At 44.2% G+C, this 27,026-nt stretch overlaps 1 protein-coding gene across 8 annotated transcripts in view; it reads left to right on the plus strand.

The window, feature by feature from the left end:
• Positions 1 to 27,026, plus strand: part of SPAST (spastin) — a 675,354-nt gene that overhangs the window by 179,843 nt on the left and 468,485 nt on the right. For all 8 annotated transcript variants that reach the window (XM_085611993.1, XM_085611996.1, XM_085611991.1 and 5 more), the window contains one exon: positions 1,062 to 1,155. In XM_085611993.1, coding sequence (XP_085468119.1) covers positions 1,062 to 1,155 — 94 coding nt within the window. The remainder of the gene's footprint in view (positions 1 to 1,061; positions 1,156 to 27,026) is intronic.

The raw sequence follows: 27,026 nt of genomic DNA on the forward strand, positions 1-27,026 counted from the left end.
GGGTGTGATGTGGCTGCGGCGAGGGATGTCGAGGATCAGGCGTGCGGAGGCGTTCTGGATGCGTTGGAGCTATTTCAGGAGTTTGGCCGGGGCTCCTGCGGAGAGTGTATTGCCGTAGTCCAGTCTACTGCTGACGAGGGCCTGGGTGACCGTCATTCTAGTTTCGGTGGGGATCTACTTGAAGATCCTGCGAAGCATGCGGAGAGTGTTGAAGCAGGAGGAGGAGATGGCGTTGACCTGCTTTGTCATGGAGAGGGTGGAGTCGAGGATGACCCCTAGGTTGCGTGCGTGGTCGGTGGGTGTGGGGGGTGCTCCTAGTGCAGTCGGCCACCAGGAGTCGTCCCAGGCCGAGGGGGAGGATCCGAGGATGAGGACCTCCGTCTTGTCTGAGTTCAGCTTCAGTCGGCTGTTTCTCATCCAGTCGTCGGCGGCCTTCATTCCTTCGTGGAGGTTGGTTTTGGCGGTGTGCCCATATAACAGCCTTGTGGAGCCCAGTGTAATGCAAATTGTGATGCATTGTGTTTAATAACATTTGAATTGGTGTTGGCACGGGTTTGCTAAGCTGATTTTATATTTAATGTTTGTTATTTGTGTTTTATGGATATTATGTGAAATGACAATAATGATGACCTACTGAAAAAGTTCCATGTGTGAGTGGACTTTTTAAGTGTATGGAGGTAGTTTAAAATGATACATATTCAGCTATCAATCACTGTTGTAGCTGAATGGTGTATTTTGGTATTAAGAATAATGTAATTTTCTAATTTTATTTTAATTTTTTATGACAAAGTGAAAAAAGCCCACTTTATACTAAAATCTGAATTGTAGACTCCGAAGGTTTATTAAACGTGCATAAATGTGTATGTTGAATTGGTAATTAATAATTTAGTTATGGCCCTTCTTTGTCGACATGACCACATTGTTAAATAACCTTCTCAACTTATAATGCGCTAGAAGTGCTTTTATCTTTAACCACGTTTTAATTCTGTAACAGGCTATTATAAAAATAGAGAACTTTTTGGAGGATAGCTAAACTAATATTATTTTTCATTGTATCTTAGTGGACCATCTGTTAAATTCAGTGATATAGCTGGGCAGGATCTAGCAAAGCAGGCACTGCAAGAAATTGTTATTCTTCCTTCCATTAGGCCGGAGGTAAGCAAATATTTATTTTCAATTTTTTATCTGCTGCTTGTGTTTTTTTAATTTTCATACTCCGATTTACTAGCATTTTGGTGGTCTACATAGGTTGAGATTTGTTTTTGAATGTTTTGTAGGATTGTGCTATCTGGATCTAAGTAAGGCTTCACCTGTTCATATGTTATTAAACAATACAATGACCGTTTTTATATTCTAATTAACACAAGTTAATGAACAGGAATTTTCTTTTTATAGTTTGTGTTTTCATACTCAAGGATGCATTTCTCCACAATTGTACTGACTTCTGAATGGACTGTGTTGCCCCTTTTGTGAGGTACCCAAATCTTGATATTGCCTTCTCACAGTCATCACTTGAAGTTACTCTGCCACTCTACTGAACTTCTTTGCCAGCTGGTTGGAAATGCCTGCAGGCAGTGGCAGAAACTTCACCGTAACAAGCTACCCCTTCATACAACTTTGAAGGGGAATCCTTCATAAGAGGGATCCCTTTGTATGCAGACCGTCACACCCATGTGAGCATTTCCGGCCACTTTTGTTTTTCACCCTTTAAGGGTAGATTTAAGGGATTGCATTCCATTGTTTTGAAGAGTGCCTTCATTTCCAGGCTTTTTCTGAAGTTTCTGAAAACTTTGTCAGAATTCTTGCAGGATATACAAGAGCATCAGAGCCATTGGGATGACCAGATGAGCTATGCTCGCCACAGGCACTCTTCAAAAACAGTACAGATGTCTTGTTCTCTGCTTAATTTCTTGTCCAGGAGGATATATGCGTGTTCTCTAAGTGGCCGCCGTTGTTTTTTTTCTGGTAGGTTTGGTTCATCTGCTTCACTTTCTTGACACCCTGCTCTTGGGAACTTTATTTCTGATGGATACTAACCTTGTGACTGAAAACAGAAACTCTAAAGCAGTATTTCTGTGCCGGTACATGGCCAGCTGCGGCTTTGCGCCAACGTAGCTTCTCTCTGGAATTGTTGAGCTTAGCCGCATATAAGCACCACACATGCTTACTGACGTCTGTTCCTCTCCTGCAACTCCTAGGTCTTTTCAAGACCTTTTTTTTTCTTTTTAATTTTACCAGTGTGCAGGGAAAAGTGTCAACTCCTAAGACAACATGGCTTAAGGCGTGTAGAATTTGTGGCAACCCGATGTGACGCCCACCACGAAGTATGTGTCTGGTTTCAGGGATCAGAGCATGATTCCAAGACCTGTGATGACTGCGCCCAAATGAATCTGAAAGCCATGAGACAAAGTTGTATATTGCCAAACATCAAAAAACTCTACTCAGTGACTGGTGGAAGTCGAAAGAAAAGTCCCCCCCTCTCCAAGTCATTCCCATGGCTGATTATCATCCAGGTCGAAGTCTTCATGTAAGTCCAAAAAGTAGTACAAGATTCTAAGTGGGAATCGGCCTTTTCCTGCCACTCTCGCTCGACCTCCAGAAACGGCTGAGGGCATCAGTGTGTCCTACTGTCTCACTCTTAATCACTATTGTAGCTGGTTCAGAGTATTGTCCCAATGCACCTCGAATTTCTGGGTATGTCATCGAAGCCTCAGCTAGTGGAGACCTTTAGGGAAGGTATGCTGCGCATTTTTGGCACATTACCCCGTCCCTGTGATGTGCCTTTGGGCCCTAAGGATCCGCAGGAGCCTGAAGTTAGTCTTCCGCCAGAGGGTCCCTAGTGGCGCCATCTGTTTCCTTGTACACTGCACTGGCTCCAGTATTAACTTCAGTTCCGGCGTCACCCACTGCGTTGGCTCCCTTTGCATCAACGCTAGAGAAGGATTTGTAGCCCAATGTGCTTTCCGACTCTAAGCAGAATATGCCTTAACATAGGCTACGCCATACTCCCACTGGAGTGCAACCAGCCTTTAACACTTCTGGTTCAGATACCTTGGCCTAACCAAGGGGTAGGGCTCAGCATTTACACAATCTATTTGGCACTTACTAGGAGAATGACAATTTTGATGAAGGGGTGATTTTATCCCCAGTATGATTAGGAAAAGTGGTAACAGAATGTCTGTGGCCTGGATAGGATACTTCCTCCATATACTGGCCTTGTTTCTCCTCCTGGCCCTGCCATCAAGGAAGGCGTCTCCTTCACTTTTTTAATAAAGTTGATTCCATTCAATGGATGTTAATACTGTTTTGACACAGGTACTCTAGCCGGGTCAAGCTCTTACAGAACCTCAGTTAGTATTTATTGAGGCCCTCGCAGACACCCTTTTGGGCATTTTGGCAAATCCAAGTTTGGTACCACAAGTGTATAGGCAGCTTGCTCTGCGCCATGCACCAGACCCAGGTTACCCTGAGTTAATTACATAACATCCTACTCCAGAGAGCTAGGTGTGAGCATCCACCAGTAAAGGTAACCCCAACGCCTTGCTTTCAATCTCACCTTTTTGTGATTCTAAGAAAATAGATACTTTTGGCAAGCACATCTTTTCCTTTACGAGTTTTGCCGTGCGATCAAGGAGTGCTAGCTGCCTCTTAGACCCTTACCCCCATTCCTTTGGAACATGGTTGCTCAAGTTTTACCAGCAGTTCCAGATAACCTCTGGGTGACTCTGACTCAAACTATCCAGGATTGCTGTGACGCAGTTAAATTTGTAAGTCTCTCAAGCTTGGACACAGCTGACTTATTAGGTCGGGTGATGGGTATGTGTGTGGCACAACTGGGTGGTATTTGTGGCTTCTCCGTAGATGTCCAAGCACCTCTGATGGACATGCCTTTTGTGCCTCTCACCTTTTTGGAGAGATAGCGAACTCTGTCTTGGAACGTTTTAAGAAAGCGAGCCAACAGAACATTCATTGGGCCAGTATGCTCTACCCTGGCAGTTTCATCAGTAGTTTTGCCCCTTTCAGGTATATATTTTTTTTTTTGTGTAAATCCCTTTTATTGTTTTCTCATTTGAAGGAAATACAATACAAATGACTCCTGCGTGTAAGCAGTAGCAGGTCGTGTAACATGCAATATGAATATGGTATATATACAGTGAGAGGGCAGATTTATAAAGTAAGAGTCAAGAGTACAATGCTCACTAAACATTCAGTCCTATGTATCCAAAAGGGCGTGTGCATTACAAGCGGATTGTTTTTTTTTTTTTTTGTTTTTTTTGTTTTTTTTGAAACCGTTTATTACAATCTCAAGAATATACAGGTATGGGCCTACAACCTTCCGGCCGGCCGCTAGAATGACAGGAGCATATGACATACATATAAAAACACTTGGCGCTGCAGAGGAGCAAAATCAGGAGGTATCAGCGTCGTAGGCCACATCACTCCGACCCCACAATACGGTTTCATTTTACACAAACAACACAAAAACCACACCCGCAAGGCAACCTGCAATCGACAGTAACAACACGTGCTCCCCAAATGGGGGACCCCAGCCATCCACAGGAGTCTAAAGAGGGGAAGGGGAACAGATCGAGGACTGGGGGAATTCCGTGCTCGGGGCTAGGAAAGGAGTCAGCTAAGGGGACGGGGCTGGTGAGACCGCAGGCAGCAGTGGTGGCGCACAGATACCCCCGCGGTAGGTGTTCCAGGGGCCCCATACTTTCACCCATGCCCCAGGCTTACCCCTCGCCACATACACCACCTTTTCTCGGAACATGCACCAATCCATGTGTTCTTTCCAGGCCGACACCGCCGGGGGCCTCTGGGATCCCCACAGTTGGGCAATGTCACGCTTAGCTATCATATATCCCAGAGTCACCCATCGCGTCTGCGGAACCGAGTAGTCAGTTGGTTCCCACACATTCAGCAGGCATCTCCTCGCTTCCGGCAGCAGCGCGACATGCGTGACCACTCGCAGGACCTCATGCACACCACGCCAGAATCGCTCCACCTTCGGGCATTCCCACAAAATATGCAAAAAAGTCGCCAAAGCACCACACCCACGCTTACACAACCCATCCTCCGCATAGCCCATACGCAGAAGCCTTGGCCCCGTCATGTAAACCCGATGGAGTATCTTAAGCTGGACGAAGCGAAGGCGAGCCGGTATGGCCACCTCCTTCGGAGAGGCCACCGCGGAAATCCAGTCTTCGTCGTCCAACGCCAGCCCGTCGGCAACCCAAGCCTCGCGGAGGCCAGTCAGCAAGCCCGAGCGATCATTAATCAATTTTTTGTAGATGAGGGAGATCGTGCTGTCCGGAACATGGCCATCCAGCACTCTATCCTCCAGGGGGGAAGACTCCAGGATGGAGGCGACGTCTGGGAAGACTGAGCCCAGCGCGTGACGGACCTGCAAGTACCGAAAGTATTCACTGCCCTGCAGCTGAAACTCCGTCTGCAGCGTCTCGAATGTTTTAAATCCCCCCCTCGTCCAGAGGTCCCCCACTTTACTGATGCCGATCGTGTCCCACTTCTCGAAGCCCTTCGAGGTCCACAGGGAGCCCAATCTCTCAGACGCGTACAACGGTGATGCCCGGGTCAAACGGTCCTTCCACCCCATAGCTGCGTTAGCCGCGTGCCATACTCGTACCATGACACGCGTAGGTCCCGTCAGGCGGGATCCGAGCGCGCCAGAGTAGAGCGCTCGATTATAGTCGCCACCAGGCAGGAGCATCTTGTCCATTTCAAATGCCGGGTTTAAGGCGGGCCCGTAAAGGCCATGATTAATTGCAGCTAGCTGGGAGGCCCAGTAATACCGTTTAATATCCGGGAGGGCAATCCCCCCGTCGTACCATGGGAGTGTCAACTTCGCCAGGGCAATACGCGGCCTCCCGTCCCAGAACAGGCGGCGCTGTAGACTCTCCACCTCACGGAAGTAGCGCGCCGGGACTAAATCCATAGTATTCTGGAGAGCGTACAGGAAGCGTGGCAACGACATCATCTTAAACAATGCCGCCAGGCCGAGCGGCGAAAGCGGCAGACGCCGCCAGCGCGCGACGTCCTCCTTCAAGCGCTGGAGGGGGGGAAGCAAATTCCGCTCGTAGCGGGCCTCCGGGTCCAGAGTAATGTAAACCCCCAGGTACCGAAACCCCTGCGAGGCAATCTGGATCGGACAGCCCCGCGGGAGGACGGGAGCCTCCCCGGAAAGCACATACACACATGATTTAGCCCAGTTGATGACAAGGCCTGAATTACGGCCGAATGAGCGCAAAACATCAACCAGGACAATCAGTGATTTACGCGGGGTACAAGCGGATTGTTGGCGTGCACCTGTACGCTAGCTAACGCACTACGCAGAGGATCACATTATTGTTATTGGCATTGTGTTAGACTGTATCATAATTACAGAGTTAAAGATTATACTTAGAATGCATTAACGTTTAAAAGAAAGAACATATAACATCATTAGCAACTATTATTCAGACCTTTGATGTCCTGTTGGAGGTAGTGTGTTACTTATTTATTACCGGGGTTTACAAACTATAATTCACTCTACTTACAGTATGTGTTGGCCCTTTTGTAGAAGTAGTGTGTGATACGGCAAGTAAATGTTGCTGTGTACATACAACTCAAGCTTAGGGTGGCATCAGTGCCCTCCAGAGTGTGAATCAGGGGAAATCTCTCCCGCCCCATCTACAGGGAGCTGCAGCTCAGCGTATAGGGTGTCCCAGCTTGTCGCAATAGGGATCTTACGTAGTCCCAGTGTTTCCTCGCGTCGTATGGCGATGCTCTCCGCCCAGGCAAGCATTGAGTTCCGCCAGGCCATGACCGTAGGTGGATCGGGCGCCTTCCATTTCTTGGTGACGAGCCGTTTAGTCACTATCCGCCCCAAATCTAGGAATCTCGAGGTGACCTTTGTAGCAGGAGTTATTTGGGTAAACAACGTTTATGACGAAACCTTTTCCCTGCAGGGATTCACAACGCGGTCGTTACAACGACCGCGTTGAGATTCCGCATACCATTACTCCGCAAGTCGGAACAACGACTTGCGGGGTGGGGGGGAGGTGTTGGATTTTAAATACAACACCTTCCCTAGTGTCCGCACAGACTGGAGTTGGAATAGTAAATTATACTATTCCAACATCCAGCGCCCCCCTCCGCAAGTCGTTGTTCCGACTTGCGGGGTAATGGTATGCGGAATCAGAACGCGGTCGTTGTAACAACCACGTTGTGAATCCATGCATGGAAAAAGACTTCGGGACAAAGACATATATTCGTTCTATGACATTTGCGCAGTAGGTAGGTCGGCCAGTCATATGTTAGTGTTCTGCCTGTGCAGGTGTGCAGGAGAGAGGCCACTTGGTTCCAGTAGGCACTCACCTGAGCACAGCCCCAGAGCATGTGAATTATCCCAGCCCCATGTTCAGTGCATCTCGGACACTGGGCGTCCACCCGGTTAAAGTATTGATGAATTATTTTGGGTGTGAGATACGTCCTATGTACGATAAAAAGTTGTATTTGCCGGAAACATGTATTACGAGGAATGCACGTCGGGCTTTCAAGCACCCGAGCCCATTCCGCATCTGTAAACTGGTGTCCCAGATCATGTTCCCACTTATGGTGCAGTGGGTCGAGGCTGACGGTTGTTTGTATCCTCAAAGAGGCTGCAAACCATTGTGTCAGGTGTCTACCTGTCCCCAGAACATGCAAATATGGTATGGCGAGATGTGTCTGTGGCTCCACTGTCATGTCTCCCCACTTAGCCGCAAATTAAGCCACCAATGTGCAATGTGTCAGAAAGTGGCCTGGCGGGAGCCCATCTTCCTCTACCAGGGTCGTGTATGGCAAAAGGGCGCCCTCTCTATACAAGTCCCCCAGTGTCTGAACATCATTTTCCTGCCACCTTCTGAGTATTTGCGCGGAGATTACCGTATGACCAGCAGGTGTTTCTTCCAGAGGTATCACTGGCGCATAGGGGGTCACCTTCCACGTAATATACAAGCTTCTGCGGATGCACCTATAGGCCACTCCCAGCAGCAAGGGCTCTGGTGGTCGGGAGCGTGCACCTGGGAGAAAGAGGCTGACAATGTGATGTAGGGGGGTAGGGCGGACTTGTGGTAGCAGTATCTGCGCAGTGACGATTTGAGAGCCAGCTGGCTACCCACTGGAGTTGCGAGGCAAGATAGTAATGCTCGAGACAAGGAGCCGACAGTCCCCCTGGTCTACTGGTAGGTATAATTTCCGCTGTGCAATCCTATGCCGGGCATTACCCCAGATAAAATCCCAGATCTGTTTTTCCAGTGGAGTGAAGAAGGAAGCTGGGATGTAAATCAGTAGATTCGTGAAATAATACAAGAGTCTTGACAGCACAACCATTTTGGTGAGTGCAACCCTACCTGTTACAGACAGTGGCAAAGTACTTCAAAACCGCATCTGCGATTTGAGGGACGTCACTGCTCGGCCGAGGTTCCCAGCGACAAGGTCGTCTGCACGGTGATGGCTTTGGATGCCTAGATACCGGAACGTGTGTGCCGCCCACTGTACCTTTTTACCACTCAGAACAAGGTTAGAATCTTGGAGTCCCTCTCTGAATGAGTAAACCCAGGATTTGTCTCATTGACCGTCAGGCCAGACAACGCAGCAAACTTCTCCATTAGGTGAGTGAGGCGAGCAGGGGCATTGTTAATGTCTCGCATATAAATGAGGAGGTCATCGGCATATAGTGATACCTGATGCGTGGCATCTCCTAAAGGTACCCCATCAACCAGTTGGGTACGCAGCGTCTCCGCCAATGGCTCCATTACGAGCGCAAACAGGAGCAGTGATAAAGGGCACCCCTGCCCCGTACCCCTTTGTATTGGAAGAGAATCAGAGAGGTAAGGTCTCACTTTGACTCTAACTGAGGGATTAGTGTAGAGGAGGCGTGTCAACTGGATGAACATTGGGCCCAGCTCGAATTTCTCCAGCACAGAAATAAATATCCCCATTCTAAGGTATCAAAGGCCTTCTCCAGGTCCAATACGAGACAACCTGCCCAAGGCCATGTTTCCCCCGCGTATGTTGATACCCGGAAGAAGCGTCGCAGATTGAGGGAGGTGTTACGGGAGGACACGAAACCATTTTGATCCGTGTGGACTAGCGATGGAATGACCAGTGTCAGCCTGTCTGCTAATACCTTCGCCAAATTTTGTAATCTGTACTGAGTAAATCTAAGGGCCTATAGGAGCCCATCTCCATGGGATCTATGAGGCTTCAACAGTGATATCAAATGTGCTTCCCGCATGGAGGGTGGAAGCTGCTGAGACTCCAGTGCAGTGTTATATGCGGCGTGAAGGCGCTGTACAAGAGAGACCCTGTATGCTTTATAGTACTCTTCAGGCAGCCCGTCAGGACCCGGAGCCTTCCCAGTGGCTAGCGACCGTATGGCATCACCGATCTCCTTCAATGTAATCTGTGCATTGAGTGTTTCCCTGTGTTGTCGACCCACGGTGGGCAACTGTATAGTGTCTAGGAGCCCTTCCAGATCCTGCCCAGTGTTGCGTCTACGGGAGCGGTAAAGGTTGGTATAATGGTGTGTCAGTGCGGCATGTAGTTCACTTTGCGTGCATAACATCTGTCCCGATCAATCTCGCAGTGCCCTGATGGGAGCATAAGTGTGTTTCTGCAGTAGGAGCCCCGCTAGGAGTCTACCCGCATGGTCCGCTGCAGCATGTGTACGAGCGGTGTGCGCAGTATAGTTATGGCAGCGAAGGCACTCCAACTGTTCTGCATGTGCCGAGCACAGCTCCGCAAGACGTCGCCCCTCTCTACTCGTTTCGTCTCCGCTTTGCTCATAATGCAGCAGTTGCTGTTCTATTTTTGTTAGGGAGTGGGAGAGCTGCTTACGGATGTTCCAGGTGGCGCCCAGAGAGTGGCCCCTGATTGATACTTTAAATGCTTCTCATTCAACAAGCGCGTCACTCGCTGTACCTTCATTTAGCTTGAAATAAGCAAAAATTGCTGTTCCCAGCGAGGCACGGAATGCCGAGTCTTTTAGTGCACTGGATTGGAGTCACCACGTAGGAACTGGAGGGCGTTGCACCTCCCATCTAAGCTGTAGCAACAGAGGATTATGATCAGAGTGTGTTCGCCCTAGGTATTCAATGTCGTGGATCAGGGGAAGAAGTACCTGTGACCCCACCAGTCTATCTAAGCGGACGTGTAAGTTATGAACCGCAGAGTAATAAGAATAAACTCAGGCAGTGGGATTCAGGGAGCGCCACATATCCAAAAGAGCCCAATGTGTAAGCCAATGGGTGAGGGCTCTCGCATTCGACAGGGAAGGGGCCACATTTAATGGTGGGAATGACCTGTCCAGCTCAACATCTAGCACTGAATTGAAGTCGCCACCTACCAGCCATGGGATGCCATTCCAACGGGACAGGACCCCAGATATGTGTTCAAGGAAGGAAGCCTGATCAGTATTAGGGGCATAGAGGGAGCCCAGCAACATGGTCTGTCCGTTTAAACGTCCCTTCACAAAGGTGTACCTACCCTCCGCGTCGTTGAGGATCTCATCACACACAAGCTGTACCCCCGCTCTGATCCACACTAATGTACCCTTCGCATGTGCCGAAAAAGTGGTGCCTAATACCTGACCCCTCCATCTGCTGCGCAGGTGCTCTAGTTCAAGCTGTGACATGTGGGTCTCTTGAAGTAATGCTATATGTGTCTTATGTCGGTGGAGGTACGAATATATGAAATATCTACGGGTGGGCGTATGCATACCGCGTATATTTCACGTTGTTACATTTACTTGTGTCATGTATGAGCAATATAGAGTGCCAGGGCATGCAAGGCGTGTAGTGGTATGCCCGGTGTATCAGCAGGACAGGGAATATGGGCTGTTCTTACTAAACTAACATAGAAACTATGAACCATAACCATAGCAACAATCGGGGTGAACGCCAGAGTGAAGTACGTTCAAACCACTACGTTGCCCAACGAGGCAGTGACGAGGCAGTCTGGAGACTGAAAAGCAACGGGGTTGCAGGTGAGGTAAGTTTTGTTACACCTAGTGTCCATCCCTCCATGTCCAGAGGTCACCACCCGTATCTCCACCTGGATGTCAGGGGTATTAACATCATTACAATTAATCAACACATGACAAATTCTACTTGCGTGTATGATCATATTGTGCATCTCAGAGTCTCGGCAGTCCCTCACATGAACTCATCCGCAGTTTGCGGGGTAACCTCCGGTATCTGTAGTTCATCGGAGCCATCAGGTCTAGGGCTGGACGAGCCACTAGTGGTCACTGACCTGGAGGAACTGACCCCCTGCCTCCCGATTAACAGGGGCTCCCAGAGTCGCAGCTACTTCCAGAGCATCTCGGCGTTCCATCGCACTCTGTTCCGGCAGCGGCGCAGCTGCTCATCTGGATGCGCTGTTTCTCCGCTCACGTCTCCCCCTGCGGCGCTTTCTCTTGTTGATCGGTCCTGGTGGATCTTCTCTGGAGGTGCGAGGTCTTGTCCACAGGCCTGTTTCTTCCAGCCAGTCCCAGGTGTCGTCAGGCGAGTCGAAGAAGTGCGTAGCACCTTTAGCCACCACTCTCAGCTTGGCAGGAAACAGTAGACTTCACCGCTGTGAAGGTGCCCTGGCGCCTCTGCACCCGAGCCGTATAGTCCGGGAACACCATGATCGGGCTACCACTAACCCTTAATTCAGAGAGCTTACGGGTCTCGCTCAAGATCGCATCTCTGTCTCTATAGTTCAAAAGTCTGAAGAGAAAAAGTCGCGGTTGAGCACCAGGCGGGGGTCATTGGGCAGGCACGCGGGGGCCGGTTCTACTACAAAGTGTGGCGATAGCACCCCACCAGGTGGGATTTCACGTAGCCAGCGCTCCACATATGCCTCCGGGGCCCGCCCTTCCTCCCCCTCTGGGAGACCTACCACGCGAATGTTGTTGCTGCGTGATCGGCCCTCAGCATCTTCAATTTTACCTTCCAGCGTATGTACTCGGTCCAGGATATCCGGTAGGGCTGCTGCATTGCTGGTAGTAACTGGCTGTAATTCCGTTAATGTCTGAGCTTGTAACTGGACTTCCTCAGCTAGATTGTGGTGGTCAGCGCATAGCAAAGTGAAGCCCGACGCTACTTTATCGATCCGAGCTTCAGGGGACGAGCGTGTCTGATCCAGCGCAGCTCCACTTTTTTCAACTGCTGCGAGCACCGAATCCAACTTTGTGGCTATCCCCACCCAGGTCGTCCCCAGCTGTATTACCCTCTGTTTGTGGCTCCTCCAGTGTGCTGGTGCGCACCGCACTTTGCTGCAAGTTGTTTCGGAGTCGGCCCATTGCCAATTTTTGCGCCGAGAGCAAGAGCGGTCAGCAGCAAACATCTGCAGGTGCAAATAGGGATGGGTTGTAGTAGTTGTCCCTCTATGCCGACCGCGCCCCTGTGAGGTTGGCTGCGACCGACTCCACCCCGCTGTGGGCACTCCAAGGTCACGGTGCTTGACAGGTGTTGTCTCTCTGCTGCGCAGTGCCTGCCGTCACGAGCACCCGATGGGCCCCCCAGCACCCTGGTATAGGTAGCCGCAGATGCGGAGCAGGTCGCATGTGTTCCCTGGTCCGCCGCGCGTTCTGAGGTCATCACCTCGTGGTTGTATCTTTACGTGTGTAGCAGTGCATTCAGATTCAGGCCTGATAGCTGGTCTTGTTCATCAGAAGACCTGGATCCCGTCGTGGCTTCGGCCCGCCTCCTGGGATCTCAGCCGCCGTTCTTTGGTGAGTGGTACAATACGTCTGACCTTGATGCCTCCTTCTGCCCCTCGGTTATCTCCCCCAGCATTAGAGCAGTCACACAACTGCTAGGTAATGAAACGACCCCCTGGTACCAAGGGCCCAGCTCATCACATCGTTCGGGGGTAGAGTCCCCCCCCTTCCAGCGGGGGATACAGTCTAGTTTACTGCCCTTGGGCATAGTATGCAGGGTGCAGGGGAGGGTGCGTTTCACTCACCGAGCAGGAGATTAATGTGGCATCGCATTCCCTTGTGGCAGTTAGGGGTTCAAGTTGCCAGCCTCACTTTCAGCGCGGATGTCAGGTCTCCCGGCCACGGTCCGTTGAAGGCCGTCTCTCCTCGCTGATTAACAGAGGCGCGTCCTTTGTGCCACAAGTCTCCCTGCAGTCGCTCCGCCAGTTGTTTCCACAAAGCCCCGCAGCACTGTTCTGCAGCTACACGGGAGCAGAGGTTCGCCAGCGCAGGGATAGGGCCACAGAGACAGCCGCGGGTAGACCTCCTCCAGTGTCTTTTGAAGGGCCGCCATCCAGTCCCGTCGTGGCAGGCCTCAATACGACGGCATCAGCAGTGGCGACAGTCCCCCCCATACGGTGCCACCACAGCACTTCATCAGCAAGCCCGCAGGAGTAAGTCCACTAACTCCGCGTAGGCAGGGCCCGCACCGCCAGATACAGGGCCCAGATGACAGCCCGCACACAAGCGCCGTCTATCCATTCTGGGCTGCAGTGGTGAAGAGACAAACCAGGGGCCAGAAACGTCCCCAGCACGGCTCACGGGTGCAGAGGGAGTTCACGCAGCCAGGAGGAAGCCCCGTAGCGCCGATATCGCTTCACAGCGGGCGGCGGCTTCTCACGCCTGCTCCGGTGTTTCACACGCCGCACTTACTTTGTAGCCGCTGGAATGGGTCCAGGCTGCGTGGCAGGTCCGCCGCTAGCGCTCAGTAGTAACCGCAGGTGCTGGTATACCCAATACTGCAACTTTTCCTGTCAGGTGGGTTGGATGGCAGGAGAAAGTCAGGATAGTTAGGGGATTAGACACGGAGCTTCATAATAATGCGTCCACCATATTGGCTCGCTGGCCATGCCCCCTTACCCCTTTCAGGTATATAGTAGCGATTTCCAATATCACGAATGTTAGACGTCACCCCCAGCTCAATAGATCTCTCTGCCCTTTCGTGGCTGAGATTTCCAAGATCATGTCCAGGACATCCGGGGCAGCGTGCAGCTCAGTCCCCCGCCCTTCATCATCGCAGCCACAAACCACTAGTCTGCCCTATCTGGTTCACAGCCACCCTGTTGAAGGCAGGATCCAATATTTCCTCAAAGGGTGGCAAGCCATCACTTCAGACAAGTGGGTCCTCCAAATTGTACCTCAGGCTACGTCCTCCCATTTCTTTCCACCATACCACACCTTCCACCACTGTCAGGGCGACTTCACGAGGACCAGCTGACCATCTTGCAGCAGGTAGTGCAGATGCTTTTTGCCAAAGGGACAATAGAAAGGGTTCGAGCTTTGGAAGTAGGAGCTGAGTGTTACTCTAATTACTTTTGGATGTTTAGATCTTATCCGTCTCAACACTTTCCTGCAGAAGGACAAATTTAAGATGCTCATGCTAGCCCAGGTTCTGCCTGCACTAGACCCCCTAGAATTTATGGTGGTGTTGGACCTGCAGGACACTTAATCTGTATACCCATCCTGCAGATCCACAGGCACTACCTGGGGTTCTCAGTGGAGCAGGCAAACTTTCATTTTGCATTGCTCCCTTGACCTCCCCAGTGCCCCACATGTGTTCACAAAAGTGATGGTGGTGGTCGCAGCACACCCTCGGAGGTTGGGGTACCAGTCTTCTTCCTACTTTGATGACTTTCTGTTGATGGCAGGCTTGCCCCAGGTAGTTGTCCATAACCTCCAGAAGGCGGCAAACTTCCTTATATTATTCGCTATCAACATGCTGTAGTCACACCTGACTTTTTTCCCCAGATACTACCTTTCATCTGAGCTTTTCTGGATACAGTATGGTTTTGTGCCTTTCCCCCTGAGTGGAGAGTCAGGACATTAGGCTATATTTCTGATGTTCAGCTTCTATCCTGGATCTGATGTCCTGATAGAACTTCATAGCTCCCCTGTAAGTCCGCACCATCTTCCAAACCAGGTGCATCATTTACATAGCCATCACAACAAGCAACCTGCTTACCTTTCAGACAAGCTCACCATCTCTGGTGTTTTTCGGCACACACGCATCCAGTACACCACCAGAGTGCAGAATAAGAAGTGTAAAAGAACAAATACAAGGCAACAGACCTTTTCAATCTAAGCCCACCAAGGAGCTCGATCAACATCCCTGTATCCATCAGGACTAACTATCACAATGCTGCTCCAATTTAAGTGATAGGACTCCTCTCTTTAAGGAATTTTACGACCCAATGCTTTGACTCTCCGTACCTCGGCTTCCTCTCCTATTACTCGCTAACTTTAAGCTTGCAGTTAACAAGAACTTGGGTTCTGTGCAAGGGGCTCAACACCTGTAGAAGAGGCTGGATCCTCCAGGTAGGGTCTCTGGTGGTGTACCACCTGGTGGGATCTTTAAATGCAAAGGTGGACAAACTCGACCTCCAACACTTAGTGGACCACAAATGGTAGTTACACCTGAAGTCGGCGCTGGGCATCTTCCATCATTAGAGTTCCCAAGAAGGCTCTCCCTCCGAGACTCATTCTGCCTAGAGTGAAGTTAGGTATCCCTGTATGCCCTCTCACGACTGCCTCTTCTGCCCTGAGTTCTGATGAAGATCAGGAACAATCGGGCCCAACTCATCCAAATGGCACTGGATTGGGCAGGAGAGTGTGGTGGAAAAATAACAACAAAACTCCCCCTATGCATTAATTAGTATATGGGTGGTACATCATATATTAGAAATAACATAATTGTCCCACAGACAGTTTATAGTTTTCTTATTTTATCAAAAAACTTTTTGTAATTATATATATATATATATATATATATATATATATTTATTTATTTATTTTTACTCTGCTCCTTCTCTCAGTGACGCGTTTCGGGCACAGCCGAGCCCTTGATCACACACTGGTAACAGTATATATATATATATATATATATATCCTCACACGTACAGTCCGGCGCAATCCTTCCCAAGTAGATCAAAGGAATCACACAGGAGCCGTGGCCTCTATTTCAGTGCAGATTTATTGCAGACACAAACGTCCTTCGCGTTTCGGAGTGGAACACTCCTTCGTCACGGGCAAACTTTGTGCATTTCATCTTTGTTAATAAAGTAAATCAACATGTCACGTGATACAATCAACATAAACAAAATACTTTTTCATATTATAAATCATATGAGTATTTCCAGTTTTTAAAGTTATTTAAGGTTCTTTGTGTAAAGGGAAGGTAAATGACTAGCATATCATGAACAATGTTTTTACATGTTAAGAAATTCATAGTTTACGAATAGCGCGTTCGAATAGCGCGTTCGAGTAGCACACATTAACTTGTAACAGTTAAAAATCATCTTTCAAATGATTACTCCGTTTGTTAACTCCAAGATGGGATGAAAAGTGCTTGATTCTGGTCGACATAAAGACGGTAAAAAATAAAATACCGCATAAATAAATTAATGTCGGCCGTCCTGGGATTTGAACCCCTCATGTTCAAAAGTAAAGCAGTAGTGTATTAGCCCACAGTGCTACGGGAGTATTCTCTCATACCGCCCCGAAAGAGTGCTACTTGTGCTGGGCTGGCTTGGTGAATGGTTTGAATAAAATACTACAAACAGCCTAATTAATCAGACTGAAATCCTGCTACATTTATTATAAACGCCCCAGTGGGCATACATTTATATAGAACCATTGAATCATGGTTTTCAAGTTATTGCTGATAACCAGTAGATTCAATAAGTGAATACTACTGATAATTCCTAAACTTCAAAAGCAAAAAACTTTATCAAACATGACCGTCACTGTTTGATGTGAACCATTCAATTTCTGAAGGAAAGCCCATGCATATACAAATATCGGCACTCGGGCTACGCGCTGTCTACATCAATATCGTAGAATCTGTCAAATACGTTTAAAGAACATGAGGGTCATGAGAGGACTCGTTCACGCTAATTAGCACAGTTCAATGGCGCCCCAGTGGGCCAAATCATAATAAAAGAATTTTGCTGGAGTGCTGCCCATGTGGGCAAACTGTTCAAAGGGTAGCCAATTCATCTACTTCCCCAAGCATCTGTTACCTTAAAAAAGGTAAAGTGGCCCAAATTATGATTTGGCCCACTGGGGCGCCATTGAACTGTGCTAATTAGCGTGAACGAGTCCTCTCATGACCCTCATGTTCTTTAAACGTATTTGACAGATTCTACGATATTGATGTAGACAGCGCGTAGCCCGAGTGCCGATATTTGTATATGCATGGGCTTTCCTTCAGAAATTGAATGGTTCACATCAAACAGTGACGGTCATGTTTGATAAAGTTTTTTGCTTTTGAAGTTTAGGAATTATCAGTAGTATTCACTTATTGAATCTACTGGTTATCAGCAATAACTTGAAAACCATGATTCAATGGTTCTATATAAATGTATGCCCACTGGGGCGTTTATAATAAATGTAGCAGGATTTCAGTCTGATTAATTAGGCTGTTTGTAGTATTTTATTCAAACCATTCACCAAGCCAGCCCAGCACAAGTAGCACTCTTTCGGGGCGGTATGAGAGAATACTCCCGTAGCACTGTGGGCTAATACACTACTGCTTTACTTTTGAACATGAGGGGTTCAAATCCCAGGACGGCCGACATTAATTTATTTATGCGGTATTTTATTTTTTACCGTCTTTATGTCGACCAGAATCAAGCACTTTTCATCCCATCTTGGAGTTAACAAACGGAGTAATCATTTGAAAGATGATTTTTAACTGTTACAAGTTAATGTGTGCTGCTCGAACGCGCTATTCGAACGCGCTATTCGTAAACTATGAATTTCTTAACATGTAAAAACATTGTTCATGATATGCTAGTCATTTACCTTCCCTTTACACAAAGAACCTTAAATAACTTTAAAAACTGGAAATACTCATATGATTTATAATATGAAAAAGTATTTTGTTTATGTTGATTGTATCACGTGACATGTTGATTTACTTTATTAGCAAAGATGAAATGCACAAAGTTTGCCCGTGACGAAGGAGTGTTCCACTCCGAAACGCGTAGGACGTTTGTGTCTGCAATAAATCTGCACTGAAATAGAGGCCACGGCTCCTGTGTGATTCCTTTGATCTACTTGGGAAGGATTACGCCGGACTGTACGTGTGAGAATTTTGGGGGTGGCTACCCCAGCCGTGAGCCCGCCGAACCAGAGGCTTGGGAACAGCTACAAACTTTGTGTTTTTATATATATATATATATATATATATATATATATATATATATATATATATATATATATATTCACTGAAAAAACCATAGGTTTCACACACGTTATAGTTAGCGGACATTTCACTCATAAAAAAACCATTGAAATTCCCCCGTTATAGTTAGTTAAGCTAACTATAACTCGCGCACCCGCAATCCACTGCTGATGACGTAACATATTACATCACTCATGACATGGTCAGTGACATCACTCATGACATCACTGATGACATCTCAAATGACATCACTGATGACATCATCCAGTGAATGTGTGTTTTTCTGAAAATTACATATGTTTTATATATGTATATCTCAAGGTCGATGGAAGAATAAATGGGTATATATGTGTCTAAAAGGATGATTTGTTTTTGAAAAATTGATTGTGTAACTGACTGATTAAGTGTATCGTAGTGAATACATGGCTTAATGAGTAATGTTTAAATATGTAATTTTCTGTATCAGTCTCTCACTTTGTGTATAAGTGTTTGCATGGGTTGGTGAGTAGCTATATGGGTGTTTATATTGGATTTTAGGTTGTTTTTTGAGTATCAGTCTGAGTGTCTGCATGGTTCGGTGGGGGGTTTAACGTAGTGCATAGGTGCATGAATGATTGTCTGTCTGGTTGTATGTTTTGAAGACAGCATGTGTGCATGACTATGGTTTGATGAGTGTGTGTATGGGTGTGTTAGTGAGTGAATGACTGTCTCAATAGTGTCTTTATGAGTTACATAATATGTTTTAAAGAAGTATATTTGACTATTGTTGTATATAAGTGAGTATATGTGAGAGTGAGAGATTGAAATAGTTCCTGTATGAATAAGTATGTGTTTTTATTAGTGATTATTTAAAAGAGTAAGTATGTGCAAGTTTCTGTAGAAGTACGTGTTGAGGTGTGTGTATAACTGAATATGCAAGTAAATGTATGTTTGATCCTTTATTAGCATGAGTGACTATGTGTGTGAGTAACTCTATGGATGAGTGGCAATGTGTAACAGGATGTATAGGTGTATGAGTACATATGATGAGTGAGTACATGTATGAGTGACTGTACAGGACTGTTGGTGAATGAGTGGATGTGTATGTGGATCTAAGAATTACTGAATTGGTTATTGTAACTGGTATTGGTATGTCCATTGTTTTGAAAATTGTAGTCTCTATTTTTGAATGTGTGTATCAAAGGTTATATTAGGGTGAGAGGAGGTCTACCACTCTGTCACAAGGATGATGTCATCAGTGATGTCATTTAAGATGTCATGAGTGATGTCACTGACCATGTCATGAGTGATGTAATATGTTACGTCATCAGCAGTGGATTGCGGGTGCGCGAGTTATAGTTAGCTTAAGTAACTATAACGGGGGAATTTCAATGGTTTTTTATGAGTGAAATGTCCGCTAACTATAACGTGTGTGAAACCTATGGTTTTTTCACTGAATTTGCAAGGTTTTTTAAATGCTAAATCCTAACTATAACGTGTGTGAAACCTATGGTTTTTTCAGTGAATTTGCAAGGTTTTTTAAATGCTAATTCCTAACTATAACGTGTGTGAAACCTATGGTTTTTTCAGTGAATTTGCAAGGTTTTTTAAATGCTAATTCCTAACTATAACGTGTGTGAAACCCATGGTTTTTTCAGTGAATTTGTATGGTTTTTTAAATGCTAATTCTTACCTATAACATGTGTGATTCCCATGGTTTTTTCATTAATTTTGTATGATTTTTTTATTATAAATTCTTATATTAAATGTGTTTTTTTTTTAAAAAAAGCAAGTTTTTTTGTTTTTTTTAAACTTTATACTCTCTTAAAACACTATGTTTTTTTAAAAAAAAATTCTGCAATATATTAATTTTTCTCTTTTTTTTTTACCAAACAGGTAAGATATATTAGTATAACATAGAAAATCTTTTTTTTTTTTTTTTTTAAGTGCGCTTACGGTAAGCGTACGGTTTGCGTAATGTTCGTAATTTTTCTACTCTTTTTGCGTATAGTTACGCAATTTGCGTAGCCGTGCATACTGCGTATGGGGCGCGTAAGCGTGTACGCTACACGCGTACGTTACGCGGAAGTGTTGGGGAGTGACTGTTATGCGCATGCGCGCGAGCGCGTGTCTTTTTTACGCGCATGCGTACTTTTACCGTAAGCGCTCCGTAAGCGCTCCGTAAGCGTAACGTACGCGCACGGTGGGTCATGTGATCATGAAACAAAACTTTTGATTGGTTCAAAGTAGTTTCAGTTCTAGAACTCTCCTACACCACACCCATTCCCCTCATTTCTGCTTGTGATCCCTTAGGAGAAGGAGCTGACTTGTCTTTGTGATACGATGGCAGACCAGCACTCTTCTGCTGAGAGTGAGGCTAGCAGCACCACCATCAGGCAGAGAAAGAGGAAACAGAAGAGCTCTTTTATATGGGAGTATTTTAGTTTTCCTGAGGGTGAGAAAAAAGTCAATGCTGCTTTGGTGACTTGCAAGCTGTGCCAGCGTGTACTTTCGAGAGGAAATCCCAACAAGAAGTATTCCTTCGGGAATCACACTATGTTGAGACACCTTGAGGATGTACATCCTAGGACACATGCACGACATACTAGAGGCAACCCTTCAGTAAGTCGAGCAAGCACATCCACAGCAGCTCAGCCGAGTCCTTCTTCGGAAGCTCAGCAGAGCCCTTCATCTGTGGGGGCAGATTCACCTTTTTCTGATCCTGTGGACACGAACCATCGGTTTGCGAGGGTTACTATGCGGTGTTCATTTTGCCATGGTCTAATTGTTCATAGGGAGACCAGTCTTCCCCTCATTAACAACAAAATAGACCAGCACATTTGTCCTACCAGCTAATGTTCCCATTCTTCCTTTCCTCTGTCCCTGCATGAACACAACGGCTCTTTTAAGAGCCAACCTTACCTCTCAACTTTTTTTTATTTTTTCTTTAAAACTTTTTTTTTGTTTTTTTTTTTAAAAACACTAAAAATCAATTACCACATCTCAAGATCCTTGAGGAATTAATAACTAAATACTAAAAATCTGTTTGAGGAGAAGTGGACGAAAGGGACCATCTAATTTCTGACTTACCTGACCCACCCAACAATTTAATTTTCAATTAAAATTTAATTGAAATTACTTGAAAAAATGGTTGGTGTTTTTCGAAAATTTTCTTTCAGAATATGAAAAAAAAAGAAAAAAGTATTAATATTTAATAAATCGTTATATAACACAGTACACGTATTTACATATTTCCCCCCCAAAAATTTTTGCCTTTTTTTTGCTGTTTTCAGAATATATTGCATTTGACTATAAATCGTGAAAGCAATTGCATTCATCACTTAACAGCGGGAAAAAAAAAAATAACAATCTCAAAGATTGTTTTAAAAAAGGCCAGAATCTCTTTTTACTTAAACATAACATTATAGAAATGCATAATATTCTAAAAAAATATCATCTAATAACAATAACTATTTCTTTAAAATACCGTCTGACAATTTTGTTACAGAAGCATAATCTCAAAAATAATATATCTCAAATAACTCCACAATACATCTGGTTCCATTTCCTTTAGGCCAAATAGTAATTTTAAAATTCTTTTTTGATTAAATTTCCAATGGTAATCTAATAAAATTCCAAAATTTAAATTGTACAGATGTTACCGATTCTCTCTAACATTTTGGTTTCCAAAAGATTAATTAATGATTAAATAAGTCCACAATACAATTGGTTACCTTTCTTTATGGCCAAATAGTAATTTTAAAAATCTTTTTTGAATAAATTTCCAATGGTAATCCAATAAAATTCCAAAATTTCAATTGTACAGATGTTACCGATTTTCTCTAAATTTTTGGTTTCCGAAAGATTCATTAGGAATTAAATAAGTCCACATTACAATTGGTTACCTTTCCATTAGGCCAAATGGTAATTTGAAAAATCTTTTTTTTTGAAAATTCCAATGCTAATCCAATAAAATGGTAAAATTGTTTTGTACAGATCTTGCCAAGTCTCTCTAAAATTTTGGTTTCAGGAAGATTAGATAGGAATTTGCTAAATCAAAAGGCAAACGTTGCTTGAAAATTAATTGGGAATCATTACACAGTGTCCAGCCTTTTTCACATTTAAGATAAACTGTGCAATGTCCAGAAGTAACAGTAGGTCCTTCATGGAAAATTATTGCAACTGTTACAAAAGTTTTTCCTGAAATTGATAATTGCTGTCCTATAAACTTCTTTATTAAAGTATCCAATTTTGAACCATCAGCTTTACATCGTTGCATCATTAAAATTACATACTGTCCGTATTCCTTTAAAATTAACGTTGAAAACATGTCAGATTTACACTCACCGCATTCCATGCTATGATTAGCATCTTTAACTAATTTAGCAAAAGTGACTGTTTTACTGTCTGGCAATGTTAAATAAATAAACCTTTCAGAATCAACATTAGAGCCACATGTATTGTAACAGTTTTCACAACTATGTTCCCATTTATAAGAGACACCAAACATATTTTCAATTGGCACCCCTTCTTCTTCCAGTACCTGAAGAAAATACATCAAGAATTCCTGTGCGTCTTGCTGTACATTTTGAGAAAACTGTGTTCGTCCTGAACATACATCTAAAAGTTTTCTAATTTCAGTAGCACTTTCTATTTGAGTTTTATCATTACTCAGCTTTTGAAAAAGGAGACTCAACTCAGAACAGAATCTTTTTCTCTGATTTACTATTATCTGCTCTTGCAAACTTTCCAGATAAAATGCAACATTCAGCACTACATTAGCGTAGCAGTTGACACCAGAGCTATTTTCAAAATGACATCCTACAACCTCTTCTTCATTTTCCTTTTTCTTTTTGCTTGCAATTACATCACTCCTCTTTTTTTTCCTCCTCTCTACATCCTCATTACAGATATTCTCAATTCTCCTTTTACGAGAAACTACACGTTTCTCTAACACAGGATACTGACCTAAATGAGGAGCATAGGTTCTTCTTAATCTATTATACTCCTTTACACAGTTTGTATCAGCACTAACTTTTGAATCATCAAAGTCTATCATGAATAAACCAGATAATGTTTTCACTCGTGACAAAGCTACATAAGCCATACCTTCTTTGAACACAGTTGAACCAATGTTTACAAATGCACAATCTACAGTCAATCCTTGAGACTTGTGAATAGTTACAGCATAGTCTAGAGAAAACGGAAACTGTTTCCTTTGTACATATAAGTCTTTCACAAGCATGAAACGAACTGTACAACGACAAATGTCTATAACTTCTTCTATCTGATCAAATTTTATTTTTAAACATTCAATTCCATCTTTTTTCTGATAATTAATAAAACCCACAACTCTTCCCATAGCTCCATTAACTAAACCTTTTTCAACATCCAAATTTCTCCTTAAAAATACTCTACAGTTCATGCAAACATATAGATTTTTTTCTAATCCAGCAGTTTTGGAAATGTTCTTCTCTAGTGAATCCAAATTATTTTTCAGTTTGCCTGTTAATGTGATAGTAATTCTTCCATCCTGAATTTTGTCCACTGCTTCCAATTTCCTGATATCTTCCTTTTCCAATTTCAAAAGCTCCTCATTGAATATTGAGCATTCACGTAAGAGTTGGCATTAAGCAGATGACACTTTTCTTTTCTGCAATGTTCTTGTATATCTTCTCTGCAACTATTTCTTCCTTTGGAAATAAATTATGTAGCAACCGACTCTGTAATGCTTTTGTGCCAGCTTCAGTGAGTAGTCCAATTCTGATATCTTTCAGAATACTTCCATATTCTTCATCGTTTGCTTGCCTCATATTAGTAGTAAGTTCCTTGTACTCAAAGAAGGACCAAATATTTGCATTACCAATGCTTCCCAATGACTTCTTTGTGTCTTCATGTGTCACAGTATTAAACACTGGTTGTCCTTTAACTGGAGTAAGCTGTAGAAGATCCCCAAAAACTATGACATGTTTTCCACCAAATAACACGTCATAGTCTGTCCTTAGAATTTGCTGCATTCTTAAATGCACAAAGGCAAGCATTAAGTTTGATACCATGCTCACCTCATCAATAATGAGAACTTGCATCTTCTTCAATACTCTTGAAACTTCCAAGCATGCTTCTCCAGTTAGCTTGTGGTATTGTATTTTGTTCTCATGCTCCACTGGTAACATTAGCAAACGATGTAAGGTGATTCCTTTTATGTTATATGCTGCTAACCCAGTTGGAGCAGTAACCACACAAGACAAAGTTGAATCCGTTTTTTGCTGTAGGTAGCTTCTGATGACTTTTATTCAGAAACTTTTTCCAGTTCCAGCTTGTCCGCTTACATACATCCTGATTGGATGAAATGATGTGCATGAGCACTCTTTTTTTTCATGTAGTAATCCGTGATCAATTTTGTTTCTGATCTCTTCATAAATTTGTTGCTGCTCTTCATTCAGTTGTCTTTCCAAATTTGGTAAGTCTATAAATTCTTCTTGAGCTTGATTCATAGCCGTTTCCACTTCATTCATGGCTATTGCAGCTTCATTTTCAACGATTGGTTGTCCTAGGAGATCTTGACTGAGTGTTCCTGAACTTTGGCTGTCTTGAGAACTGTCTCTAGCTACTTCAGCTGCAATTGTAGTTTCCTGTTCAATTTCTTCATTTAACATTTGCACATAATTTGTGAATGTACTGCATTGTATGCTGTCTTTGCAAGCATTAAATGAATCTTCATAGCTTTGAAATTCTCCCAGCAGTTCATCCTCTGTACGCCATGGTTTAAACAGCTGTAAAAGAGCCAAGTAGTAAAATTCCTTTTGGTCAGTAGTGTTGCAACTCAGCTTCCTGTGATTTATCAAACTTCCTTTTGTTTGCTTCACCAAACATCCTTCCTCACCAATGACTTTATATTTTCCATTGTTGATGTCTTCTGTGGCTTTCCGTGAATAAATGTAGTTCTGCAGCACTTCATAGAGACACATGTTCTCTAGATGATGACTTCTCTTGGGATAATATGTGTCCAACATGTTTGATTTCAAAATATCTGTACTTTCTGGGTCATTCTCGGCCAAATATTCAATTTCTCCAACAGATTTCAGTACCCGATTTCTCATTGCTGCAAGGACTAAACTTGCCCAAATTATTCTTCTTGATTTCGAGTAGAGACTTGCAGAAGATAACCTATCTGAACATTCGTAGGATCCAATTTCTCGATGCGATAACATCTTTAAACTGAAACTGTACAGCTTCTTACTGACAGTCTTCTCGTGAGAAATCTCTTCCCACATTTCTTTCAATTCAGTTTTTTCAGATTTAGTAATGTAAGACGTTACATATCGAGCAACAGCAATGGAATTGTCAGCTACATACTGTATATCCATGTTAGCATTCCACATGGATAAAATGACTGGGTTGTAGTCATTTATATTTTTTGATTCTTCTTTTCTTTTAAGGTTGAAGGTATTCTTAGGTGATTTTCTTGTAATAGTATGTCTCACAGATGACATAAAACTGTTTACTCTTCCATTTGAAAGAACAGGTCTAGGAAATCCAAATCGACATTTAGTGTAGTATTTATCTTTGCTCTTGTATTTCCATCGACAGTATTTTCCACACCGATGACTTTGGAAACGTAAAACTTGCTCCTTTAACTTTTTCTCTTCTGTGCTTTTTGGTATAGCACATGTTGCATATTCTTCAATGAAAGATAACACTGCTTCATCAGCATCTGTTCCAAACTTTGGGGCATCCTTGATCCACAACAGCATATGAATATGAGGAGCACCTCTTGCCTGGTACTCTTTTCTCCAAAAGAAATCCTCTACTTCTCCAAGAGGTGGATTTTTTTTATTGCAGATGAAGGACATCATAGCCTCAAATCTATGATTGAAATATCTGCAAACATTAACTGGATCCAATGAGCATAGTTCTCTTGCTGTCTTGTATTCGATGTTTTTAATGTTTGAATTTGCCTCTCGTAGAAAATCCAGTAAATCATCCCAAGCGTACTCAGCACAGCTTAGAGTAAGGAACCATGTTGGTGTTCCTAAATTCCGTAACATGCATTTTAATTCACCATGGCGTCTGTACCAAATATTTATTTGTCCCACGCTGACAAGCCATCAGATTGATCAGTTGTGTTTCCAAATGATCATCTCGGTGCTGCACTTTCTCCATAAAATCCTTAGCAGACATATTTTGTAAATGTACTCCACTTTTTAAAATGTGATTTACTGCATATGATAATGCAGACAAGTCGCTTTCAAATAAAAGATGGAACAAATAAGGAATACTTTGTCGAAATCTGGGATCTTCTGCATATAGTCTTGTAGTTCGATACTCAGAAGCTGGAATCTGTTCTGGACGTTCATCGTATCGTCTTCCTTTTCCTGTAGGAAACAGCTGGGGAAAACATCGAGCTTCCAAGCTCTCCTCCCATACACTCGCGGGAGTTCCTTTTGCTTTCTTCATCTGAAACAGATCAATATTGTCTCCCATAACTTCTTTTGAATGAAGAGGATGTATGCTAAAATGTTCATAAATTTCTTCTTCCTTTGACTTGTCCACTTTTTCAATTTGTCCAGTTGGTGTTTCTGTGTCTTCTTGTAAATCTTCTTCTTCTTCTATATAAATTGATTCATACCATTTGTTATTCCTTTTCAAATACAAATTTGCTCTTTGTACTTTCCGTACATCTACCAGCTCCTGCCAAATCTTCTTATTCTTTGTAGGTACACCATTAACCAGAATAACTAATGGTTCAGTTTCCAAAGTATCTGCATCAATAGTTTCCATATTTTTTTTCAAATCCAAGGGCAAATACACCACTCTACCTTTTAAACCTCTCAGTAAATCCGAAGGAGGTAA

This window comes from Triturus cristatus, chromosome 6 (genome assembly GCF_964204655.1).
Source record: "Triturus cristatus chromosome 6, aTriCri1.1, whole genome shotgun sequence".
NCBI lineage: Eukaryota > Metazoa > Chordata > Amphibia > Caudata > Salamandridae > Triturus > Triturus cristatus.